This window comes from Pipra filicauda, unplaced genomic scaffold (assembly GCF_003945595.2).
Source record: "Pipra filicauda isolate LSUMZ 115617 unplaced genomic scaffold, ASM394559v2 scaffold103_size3290846_pilon, whole genome shotgun sequence".
NCBI lineage: Eukaryota > Metazoa > Chordata > Aves > Passeriformes > Pipridae > Pipra > Pipra filicauda.
In genome coordinates this window covers 2464957-2476220 of record NW_024103474.1, presented here as the reverse complement: position 1 = coordinate 2476220, position 11264 = coordinate 2464957, and the positions used below count along the sequence as shown (strand labels likewise).

At 45.3% G+C, this 11264-nt stretch overlaps 2 protein-coding genes across 3 annotated transcripts; one reads left to right on the top strand and one right to left on the bottom strand.

Annotated features, from left to right (window-relative positions):
- Positions 1–788: 788 nt before the first annotated feature.
- On the bottom strand, positions 789–3602 carry SPCS1 (signal peptidase complex subunit 1). Its single transcript, XM_027727044.2, has 4 exons — positions 3453–3602; positions 2474–2533; positions 2069–2155; positions 789–1134 (listed from the first exon to the last, which is right to left on the bottom strand). Exons 1-4 carry the CDS (start codon positions 3486–3488, stop codon positions 1012–1014), a joined length of 306 nt encoding a protein of 101 aa, XP_027582845.1. The 5' UTR covers positions 3489–3602; the 3' UTR covers positions 789–1011.
- On the top strand, positions 1384–11089 carry GLT8D1 (glycosyltransferase 8 domain containing 1). 2 transcript variants are annotated; one of them, XM_027727002.2, is made up of 11 exons: positions 1384–1463; positions 2683–2753; positions 5973–6029; positions 6126–6224; positions 6614–6830; positions 7488–7605; positions 8126–8210; positions 8433–8545; positions 9110–9276; positions 9452–9564; positions 10222–11089. In XM_027727002.2, exons 3-11 carry the CDS (start codon positions 6014–6016, stop codon positions 10410–10412), a joined length of 1119 nt encoding a protein of 372 aa, XP_027582803.1. In that variant the 5' UTR covers positions 1384–1463; positions 2683–2753; positions 5973–6013; the 3' UTR covers positions 10413–11089. The 2 variants fall into 2 exon arrangements, with proteins under 2 accessions (XP_027582803.1, XP_027582793.1); XM_027726992.2 differs by lacking the exons at positions 1384–1463; positions 2683–2753 and adding an exon at positions 3704–3823.
- The last annotated feature ends 175 nt before the right edge of the window (positions 11090–11264 follow it).

Sequence of the window (11264 nt, the reverse complement as noted above, 5' to 3'; positions counted from 1 at the left end):
TGTCTCTCTTCCTGCCTGTAGCTGAAATATTGTGACCTCCAGCACCTGTGAGAGGGGTTACTGACATGAGTCAGCAGTAAAAGAAAAGTGCCATACCTATGGATCCTGTGGCCTCTCATGTACTAGATGCTCAAGTTACAATGTTTCAAGACCTATTGTATTTTGCAGAGTCAAAATGTTACTTTCTCTTCCCAGGGAAATTTATTTTAAACAAAAAATGCCACTCTTCAGTCTCCTATCCCAGAACAGTTTGCAGTTCTTAGTGATTTTCAGAGCTGTGGGGTATATACTGTTTCACAGTAGTTGTTACAAGCTTCTTTTACACATGGTTAGAAATATTTCAGTATAAGTCCAGGTCTGTATTATCTTTTATGCTATAACAGTAGCTTAACTGGACTTGATTTGATTCACTGTGTTCCTTTTTACTAAAATACCTGAGTGAGATGTGACCTCCAGTAGCCTTCTAAAGTTATTTAAGTTTCTGCTGCTAAGAAGATATTGCAAAAGCCAGTACAACTTGTGCTGGAAACCGAAATATTAACTAGAAAAAAAGTAAGTTACATAAATTACTGTACAGTGTTTAGACACACAGAATCATAATCATGATGTATTCTGCCAAAGAAGGGGTACCAGCTAATGTGTGTGGGGGAAACATCCAGTAACTGAACGCTACAGGGAGGACATGGAACAAATTTGTCTAAACTATCAGAGAGGCCAGTTTGATACATTAACTGCCTGTGTGAGCAATCTTTTACAGGGGGCTGAGAGATGAATACAGCACAGAAGAATTTCATCAGGTATTTGCTTTACCCTTTGCCCATCCTTGTGTTCCCAGTGACTTCACTGAAGCTCCAGACCAGCTTCAGAGCCTTCACGCTCTCTGCGGGGCTTGGTGGATGGCAGGATACAAAGCACTAATTAAAAAACCAAACAACTAAGCCAAGAAGTATCTCCCAGTGGAAATTCATTTAACAAAATTTAACAAAGTAACAGTGTGAAGAACCGTAATTTTTAGCTTTTAGTGTGTCTCTTTGGCTTTCTGTCTGCTGCCTTCTTGTCTTCCGTGCCCGACTCCTGCACAGGCAGCCACTTGAGGGGGTTGCGGCGGTACATGGGCCACGGAGGGAGCGTCAGCTGGGAGACAAGGGATGGAGTCAGAACATGTACACTGAGATGCTAAAGAGCTGTTTTGTACAGCTTGTTAGGAAGATCTTAATCCTTAACTGTTCTATCTAAGAAAACTCACACAATTTCATGCTATAAAGGCACATGTATTTACAGTTTATACTGTGTGGTCATGACCCCAGGTCATTGCAAGGAGGAGGACAGCACCCACCCTGAAGAAAAAGGGACTCCCGAGGTGACACCAGCATCCCAGCACATCCTAACACTGCTATGAGACCCTCCCCTTGCCTGGCATCATGGATCAGTAACTCTGGCCAGAGCAACTCAGGGATGCTAAAGTAAGTAAGGAGCAGATGGATGGTGATGCCAGAGAATTATAGTGGCTTTTCAAAGCAGTTGTGTGTGTGTGTGTGTGTGAGAGTTAAGTAGTGATTGGTCAAATCCTGTTGTATCTGAACTCTTGAAAAGCATAAGAACCACGTGTAAGACTGGATTCAGTGTGCCCCAATTGGAATGGGACACCTCGTGTGTATGAATAAGGAATTACTCCTCTAATTCCATACTCTGCCTTCTTGCCGCTCTCCTCGGGCAGCACGGGCCAGCTGCAAAATTCTTGTGACAAGCTCCTACTGCACAGGAAGCCTCACTGTCCTTTCTATTACCAATGCTGTCAGCTGGACTTAACAGTAACATTTAACTGAAGTGAAAAATGTACTCAAACCCAATACTTAATTGCAGCATTCTCTAAAATCCTGCTAGCATTTCAGAAAAGGCACTTACTGGCCTGCAAAGCACTTTGTGCAGATCAAAGGAAGTACAAATATGTATTAACAATCTGAATTACATAGCAAACATTAGTCTGTGCTGACAGCCTCTTAATTTAGCTATTATTCCAGGTTAAATAGTGCATGTATTTTCTAGTTTGCAGACAAAAAATTCTTACCAAACATGATAAAGCAAATCCAGCCATAACTATGTAGACAGTCCATCCAAACTGTTCAGTGACGTATCCATAGATAAAACCAATTACCTGGGAAAAAAGTATATTAAAAAAATCAAACTCTAAATGAAGAAAAACATTTCCTATGCCATGATTAAACTGGGAGGGGAAGCAGGAGAATACAAGTTTTTCAAAAGCACAGTTCCTCCACCTTTCTAACGTTCTTTTCAAAATTGCTGGCCAATAATGAAAGTAAAACATGGGGAGATGTAAAGTTTTTACACATGACAGCCCCTCTGATTTTGTCTAAAGCTTTTAATGACCCCAAACAATCAGAAAAAAATGTTTGTAAAATCAGAAAACAAAATACTCCTTTTATGTTCTCACCCACAGTTCTAGTATACTTACTGCAGAGACAAGAATGATTCCTTGAAAAATCTGTTCTGCTAATTTTTGGCCCTTGTAGTCCTGTGAAAAGAGACACTTTTTGGTCAGTTATTCAAAACATAAACCTGCCCGTTAAACTCCTTCAGGTTAGAGCCCACACTCAGCCTGGCCACAGGTTCTCAGCTCTTTTGTTCAATTTTCAAACCAGCCTGGAATTACTTTTCTTACAGTGTCTGGGACCACCTACCCTTCAGGCTCGACCACACCACCTGGAAACAGAAGCAAGTGCTGCCTGTTCAAGGTAGGTAATGCCAGTTCAAAATATCACTGTAGTCAGCTTAACATCACTAAGAAAAAGCTGTAGCACCACGGCAGAGTGTGTGCCCGGGGGGATACAGTGTGTGTGGCACTTAGAGGGGATCTCATTAATGCATGTAAATGTCTCCAGGGCGGGTGCCAAGAGGATGGTGCCAGACTCCTTTCAGTGGTGCCCACAGACAGCATGAGGAGCAACAGCCATAAACTAAAACACAAGTTCCACCTCAACACGAGGAAGTACCAGTGAGGGTGGCAGAGCCCTGGAACCGGCTGCATGGGGAGGGTGTGGAGTGTCCCTCTCTGGAGACATTCCAAACCCATCTGGCCTTGTTCCTGTGTCACCTGCTCCAGGTGCCTCTGCCTGGGCAGGGGGGTTGGACTGGGTGATCTCCAGAGTTTGCATGACTTTAGAAAACCTGGCTCTCAGCGAGCACGCGTTGCCTTCTGTCTATAGCCCAGGCGGGAAAGCACGGAGGGATGTCCCCTGCACAGCTCTGCATTAGAGCACGTTAAATTTCCGCTTCCCAGCTCATAAACCGGAATTATACGGATTCACCCTGCAGCTCTTACGTGCCTCGCACGCAGGTACCAATCCCGCGGGGGATGCAGGGGACACCCAACCCCACAGGGGACATCCCTCCCCGCAGTCCCCCGGTGCCGCGGCCCGGCGGGCCCTACCCACCATCTGCGTGGGGATGGAGCGGAACACGCTCAGCATGGCGGCGGCGCCTCTGCGGCCTCCTCCCGCTGCTGCTCGTCAGGGCGCTGCTGCCCGCGATGCCCGGCGAGGTGGGGACCGGGGGCTCGGCGGCGGCGCTCGGCGCGGCGGCAGCGGAAGGCGGCTGCTGAGCTGGCCGGAAACACGCCCCGGCCGCCCCGCCCCGAGCCCCGCCGGCCCCGGTGCCGCCTCCCGCCTCGGCCATCGCCGCCGCCGCGGGGCTGCTCCGCGCGCGCTCCCCGTCCCAGTCCCTTCCCCGCCCTCGCCCGGCCGCGTCTCCTCGGCACCGGCGGCTCGGCCCCGCAGGCCCGCGGCGGAGGCGCCTTCCCCGGCAGGTGCGGCAGCGCGGGGGGCGCGGCTGGCGGCGGCCGGGCGGGCACAACCACGGCTCTGGGGGTGCCGCGGTGGCGGCGCGGGCGGGCGGCCCGTGAGGGGGCGAGGGAGCCGCGGCTGTGCCCGCCCAGGGGCCCGGGGAGCGGGTGCGGGCAGCGCGGGCCCCGCGCGGTGCGTGTTTCACTGCGGGCTGTGCGGGCTCGGACCGTGCCCTGCGGGGAGTCGCTCTGTCGGTGCCTCCAGCCCCGGCTGCCGCGTGTCACATTCACAGATTCAACCGGGGTTTCCTCTGAGATCGTCGAGTCCAACCTTTGACCTGACACCGCCTCGTCTACTAAACCACGGCGCTGAGTGCCATGTCCAGTCTCTCCTTAAACACCTCCAGAGACGGTGACTGTACGACCTCCCTGGACAGCTGATTCCAATGTCTGATCACTCTCTCTGTGAAGAACTTCTTCCTAATGTCCAACCTAAACCTCCCCTGGTGCAGCTTAAGACTGTGCCTTCTTGTCCTATCGCTGGTTACCTGGAGAAGAGCCCGACCCCCATCTGGTTACACCCTCCTGTCAGGGAGTTGTAGAGAGTGATGAGGTCTCCCCTGAGCCGCCTCCTCTCCAGGCTGAACACCCCCGGTTCCCTCAGCCGCCGCTCAAAGGCACGGGCTGTGTCCGCAAAGTGCTTCGTTCCCCAGCGAGACGTGGCGTTGTGCTCTGTAAGCAAAGCCCTGTGTCCCGCCCCGTGCCAGCGGTGCGGGGGTGCTGGAGGACAGGGCTCCCGGCTGGGCTTCGTTGTGCTCCGCAAATGCATCTACTCTGGGGGAGAAATGCAGCAGCGAGAGAAGGTGGTTGGGTCTGACACATGGAATGGTCACAGCGCAGCCTGGGGTGTTTTAATAGGGAGATTTCACAAGTCTGTCACCGTTTCTGGAATTTTGCATGTTGTTGCAGTGCTTTCTATGTGTTATTTGAGAGCTCTTTCACGCTCCGGGATACGCAGCTCTTGTTCTGATTTCGTAGTCTCCTTTTCCCTTGAATAATGAACAAGTTTGAATTTCTTACCAAAATTGTATCAGTGTTGTGTTTTTACCCCCTTCTATAACATAATGGTAATACCTTCTTGCCTGCTTTTGTGTTTTTTTTTTTTTTTTTTGTGTGACAACGCTCTAGCTGATATTCTGTTATATTCTATGTAGAGACTCTCATGGTTTGGAAAGTGCTGTTTGTTAAAATCTTATAAACCAGCGTCCTGCCAGAATCTTGCAGTTGGTTAAGCACGGAAGGAAACGTATAATGATTTATCTTATTGTTTAAATCCTTCCAGTTCAGATAGTTAAATAAATTGTTTCAACAGTAAAGAAACCCCACTAATTTTCCAGATCTTTTCAGATCATTCTGAGTGGTGGAAGGAGTTTGGCGGGTTTTTTTCTGTCAGTGAAGGAAGTGGCAATATCTGTATGTCTCCTTTTTACCTCCAAGTTCTTCTTTAGATAAGTCATTGTATGTGGGGGGAGTCCCCAACATAAGAAGGATTTGGACCTGTTGGAGCAGATCCAGAGTAGGGCCATAAAGATGCTCTGAGGGCTGGGAGAGTGGGGGTTGTTCACCTGGAGAAGAGAAGGCTCTGGGGAGACCTGAGACCCCCTTCCAGTGCCTAAAGGGGCTCCAGGAGAGCTGGAGAGGGACTTTGGACAGGGGTGTGGAGTGACAGGACAAAGGAGAATGGCTTTAAACTGACAGAGAGCAGGGTTAGAGGGGATATTGGGAAGGAATTCTTGGCTGTGTGGGTGGTGAGGCCCTGGCACAGGTTGCCCAGAGAAGCTGTGGCTGCCCCATCCTTGGAAGTGTTCCAGGTTCAGGTTAGGCAGGGCTTGGAGGAATGTGGTCTAGTGGAAGGTGTCCCTGCCCATGGCAGGGGGTTGGAATGAGACGAGCTTTAATGTCCCTTTCAATGCAAGCCATTCTAGGATTGTAGCTATGTATGTACTGAGGTACCACACTCAGTTATTAAAATGTGGCATAGCTTTATCTTTTTTTAGAGAAGGACATGGTCACTGCATTCAGAAACTGTTCTGACACTCCTGGTGATGGTGCCTGTGTCTCGTGTAGTCATACACTGGAAGTAGGAAGTGACTGCTGTATTTTTTTCTTGCAGGTTTTCAGGAACCTTATGCTCATGAATAAAACAATAGAAAAATGACATTAAGGAAAGGTATGTGTATATGTGTGTGTATCTAATTTTTTTTAAAGTATCTGAATTTCTTTTTCTCTGCTTATGCTGATGAACTTTTTTCTTCGAAATTTTCAGTGAACATTTCCATCCTTATTGTGGCTGTTGTAATATTTTTGCTAGTTCTTCATCATAACTTCCTAAGCCTCAGTGACTTCTTGAAACGGGAGTTATCAGGTATGTTGGGTTTTATTTTAATTTTGAAAAAAATGTTGTTCTTTTTAAGATTGGTGGGAAAGCACATGCTCTGACCAGAGAGTGGTTTGGGTAAGTGGGAGGGGACCCACTGTAGCTCAGCCTTATTTTAGTTCCTTGTGCTGTGTGTGAATATGTGTGGCTAAATGTGGGTAGTTTTTTGTAGTTGTGATGTTCTTCTATTCATTAACATCTCAGATTCTCAAAAGCAGGTGCTCTGTTTTCAGTGTTTGATGCTGGCAGGCTGTGGTCCTGCTGAGACATCCAAGTGCTTGCATAGCAGAAATAACTGAAGGTGTTGGGAATTCTAGTGCGGTTATAATAATGTGTAATAATAAAAACAAGTATGTGATGCCATTTGTACTCCACAGATTCAAGTCCCTTAGGACTTCAGCCTATAGATTTCATTCCTGCAGCTCCCCAGAGGCTGATAGATGAGAGGAATGATAAGGAGATTTCTGTGGTTATTGCAGCGTCAGATGAGAGGCTTGGGGGTGCAATTGCAGCCATGAACAGCATTTACCATCACACCAGATCCAACGTGGTTTTCCATATTGTTACTCTGAATGATACAGTGGATCACTTGAGGTAATGATCTTTTCACTGGATTCCCACAACACTGTAAACTTCAGTATCTCTGAGAAGAGAGCTGCCTTTCCCCGGAGCTGCTCTCCTCTGACTTGCAGTCCTGCCTGCTGCTGCTTATTGCAGCTTTTTGGCAAGGCTGCTGTGGGGAGTCCTACAGCTATTCCTTCTGGAGAAGTTTCAGGGATGGAAAAGAGCCATCTTTTCCAACAGGGTTATATCCAACCAGTGGGGTTGGTGTTTGTTGGTGGAAGGGTTGTTGATGTTACTTATACATTTCATCAAGCAATTCAAATACTGTCAGTCAGGTTTCTCCATTTTCATAGATTGTTCTTTGATCCTTTTATTTTTACCCACCTCTGTCCACGCTGATGTTTTTTGTGAAGGACCTGTGATAACAGGACTGTGTATTTCTAATAAAACAAGAGGCAAGCTCATACCTTTCACGTGTCCCAGGTGAGCAGTGTGCTGGCACTGGGCATGTCCCTGCAGCCACACAGGACACCACTGGCCTCAGCCATAGATGACATCCCAGATATGTGTTTGTGGGTAGGGAAGTGAGTGGGCACATCAAGATCTGGGCCGCTGTCAGTCAGATCTCTTGCTTTTCATTTGATTTTTGTCTCATTAACAAGATCTGTGCCTTTCCCCTGTTTGCAGGCTGTGGCTAAGTGGCACTGCTCTGAAAAACATGAGATACCGAATTTTGGATTTTGACCCTCGTGTCTTAGAAGGGAAAGTACAAGTGGATCCCCAAAAAGCAGACACCTTCAAACCAGTGAGGATGCTGTTGATTACTTTTTGCAATTATTAGTTAATAGCAATATATTTTGATGTTGGCTTTTAACACAACTAGATATCAAAACCACATCTGTTAGCACAGGAGTCTTTTATAATAAAATTCCTAAATCTCAGTAAAAATAAATTTCCAGCTAGTGAGAGATGCATTTGAATGTCTACATATACATGCTTAGTATCATTTTTTGCTGCTAGCTACAGTGAAACACAGTACCAACACTTTGGAGATACTACAGATACATGTGGAGAAATAAGAAATCCTAATACAGACAAATTTTAAAGTTAGTTTATCAATACGTAAATTCATAGGAAACCAGGAATTGATGGAACTTGTTTATTTTAAATGACTTGTAGGATATTGCTGCCTATTTTATTTCCTTTATAGAAGTTGTCTTGGACATTAGTGCCATAGATAAGTGCAGGAGAATCAATCCATTTCACATTTATTTGGACAAATTTTCATTTAATTCTTCACTTCTCTCGCTTTCTTGTTCTCACAGTTAACCTTTGCAAGATTCTACTTGCCCAGCTTGGTACCTCACGCAGAGAAGGTCATCTATGTGGATGATGATGTAATAGTGCAAGGTATGGCACCTTTGTTAGCTGCCACTGGCCTTATGCTGAGGGCAGTATCCCATCTCTCAGAGCCCAAAACACTTCGAGGAAAGATGTCCAAACTTTGTAAATATGAATGAGTTGGGTTAAACTGAATGGTTTCATCTGCTGTAGCAGTGGCCTGAACAAAGCGTAACTTGGCACTTAGTCAGGATTGCTTTTGATTTTTCTCTGCCTACTTCCATTTTCCAGATGATATTCTTGAGCTTTACAACACTCCATTGAAACCTGGACATGCAGCTGCATTTTCAGATGACTGTGACTCAACCACTAGCAAAGTTGCTGTCCGTGGAGCAGGCAATCAGGTTAGTTTTATTCTGATCCAGTGGGAACAATACCACAGATCCCAGGCATTTGGGAATGTTCTAAATGCTGTGAACCTAAAGATGTGACTGTCCCTACCCAAACCAATGTATACTGATCTTTGTGTTACAAGTAGCACCTGCAGTTTCTGTTTAGGCACAGTAAATGCACTTTGAATTTTTGCTGTGCTGTACAATGAGGGCAATTTCTAGCATGGAACAGCAAGAGGTGTTACAACATCAGAGGGAGAATTTTTCATTTGTGAATGTTTAAAAAGTGCTTTTTCTGAGACTGGTACATACCATATTAATAATATGGTAGTATTAAGACCATGCAGCATTCCTTAAAATATGTAGTGTATATAATCATATTTCCAAAATATGATTATATACACTACTATATATATACTATATGTAAGAGCTTTTTTTTTTCTTATTTTAAAGGAAGGGATATTTGCTTTAACAACTTCAATTTATGCCTGTCTGTTGTGAGTTGTGCAGAATTTTTCTTTAAATAGGAATTCCACCATATTTTAAGCTAATTTCTACTCTCTTTTTCCCCCCCAGTACAATTACATCGGCTTTCTAGATTACAAAAAAGAAACCATCCGAAAGCTCGCCATGAAAGCCAACACCTGTTCTTTCAATCCAGGAGTTTTCGTTGCCAATTTGACGGAATGGAAATTACAGAACATCACTAAGCAACTGGAGAAGTGGATGGCACTTAATGTCATGTAAGTACCCCAAGCTGGGGTGACAGGGCTGGGGTCGTGCTGGTGGCATTTGTTGTAGGAAGGGCTGTGTGTGTATCTATCTCTGGGTTCCTGTCACGCTGCTGCAACTGAAAAGTCAACTGATTTAGGGCCACACCAGCATCCTCTCCCAACTTCTTTTCATCTTCTCTTCCAGAGAGGAACTTTACAGTAAGACTCTGGCTGGCAGCATCACAACACCTCCACTGCTAATTGTATTTTACAAGCAACATTCCAGTATTGATCCCATGTGGAACGTCCGACATCTCGGTATGTACAAAACATCTGTGATGCCATTTCCCCAGTGTGGTTTTCCAGGCCTGTAGCTGGACACCTGGTTGATGAGGCAGCAAATGGATCTCTTATTCCCCTATTCTGTCCCTTGTTCTTTAAGAAACACAGCTTTGCAATATCTTCTTGGGCCTTGTGGGCCTGAGCCTTCATGGTCTTCTTTGAACTACTGAGAGGTAGTTCTTGATTTGACTTACTCACAAAATACTTCTAATTTTCCACATATATGTTGTATCTGAAGTGATTTGAGGTGTTTCTTCCAAGACTGTTAAGAAGAACAGACATTCATATCTGTTCTGCTACTCATGAAACCCCAGTGCTGGGAAAGCTTTTTTAGGTTTGGTTTCTGATGAACAGTAAATAGGCTGCTGAACACATCTAGGTGTTAAGGGGGTTTTAATGAACTTGGAAGTTAAGGCAGTGCATTAAAATAAATACTAAGAGAGCTTAAAGTGGCATTCAGTTGCACCTGATTTGTTTTTCACTTTGCCCTTGCATCTGCCTCCCATATCCCCTCCTTTTTCCATAAATGAAAAGATTTCCTTTGTTAAATCCTTTGTTTTGAAGTTAACATTTTGCATGTTGGTGTTCCTGCTGCCTTTATTTCAGGCACTAACGCTGCTTTTTCAATAAAAGGGTCTAGTGCTGGAAAAAGGTACTCTCCTCAGTTTGTGAAAGCTGCCAAGCTGCTCCATTGGAATGGACATTTCAAGCCTTGGGGAAGAACAGCTTCCTATGCTGAAGTCTGGGAGAAGTGGTACGTCCCTGACCCTACAGGCAAGTTCAACCTGATCCGCAGACACTCGGAAGCCTATGAAGCAAAGTAGGGCCAGTGTTGGTAACTGATGGTGCTTTCTCAGGAAACTTTTGGAGCCAAGCAGAACATTTCTTTTTTTAGCCAACATGTATTACAGAGCCATCCTTGCCTTCTGGAGCACAAGGTGATGCACTTGTTCAGGTGCAGTTCTGAAATGCACAGGTCCAAAGGAGGCTCATGTCACCTGCATGACAGAAGGTGCTGCTCCAGCAGCACTACAGAAAGCGAGGGAGGATCTCCACAAACAGGCACTTTTGTTTAGATCATTTCAGTCGTGTTCTTCTGCTCTTTACTATGAGTCTTGTAGCAGAGGATCATTTTATCAGTTACAGAAACGTTTCTAAGAACAAGATACAAATTCATTTGGTGCTTGCACCACGCAAATGTTGCACATCAATGTACTGTAATTAAGAGTTGCTTGGGTTCTGGATTTGTTTTTTGTTGCTTTGTTTTGTTATTCTGTGAAATAGTTCCCTCAAAACCCTTTCATGCATGAAAACTCCCAACCATTTCTGTGTAAGTCTTTCTTGCAGAATTCTACAAAATTGAATCTTTTGTGAAAGATGAATTCTTCAAGTTTTATTTCACTATGCAAAGTGGTTTTAACTGCCAGTGAACACTAAAACATGTTTTGTAAAGTGGTGGATGAAACCTTGTTCAAAAATAAAGCTAATTGTAACATGTTGACTCAAGCCTCGGGTAAATGGCTGCCCATCGTCCCTGCTACAGGTAAGTTGTTTTGTTTTTTTATAGCTGTGCTGTGAAGTTTGGGTAGTAGTTGTTATTAGCTGATCTATCCCAGCAGTTATTGTGCCAACTGTTCCCTTTAACAGAGGTTAGAACTGAAGTTGACACTGCTTGT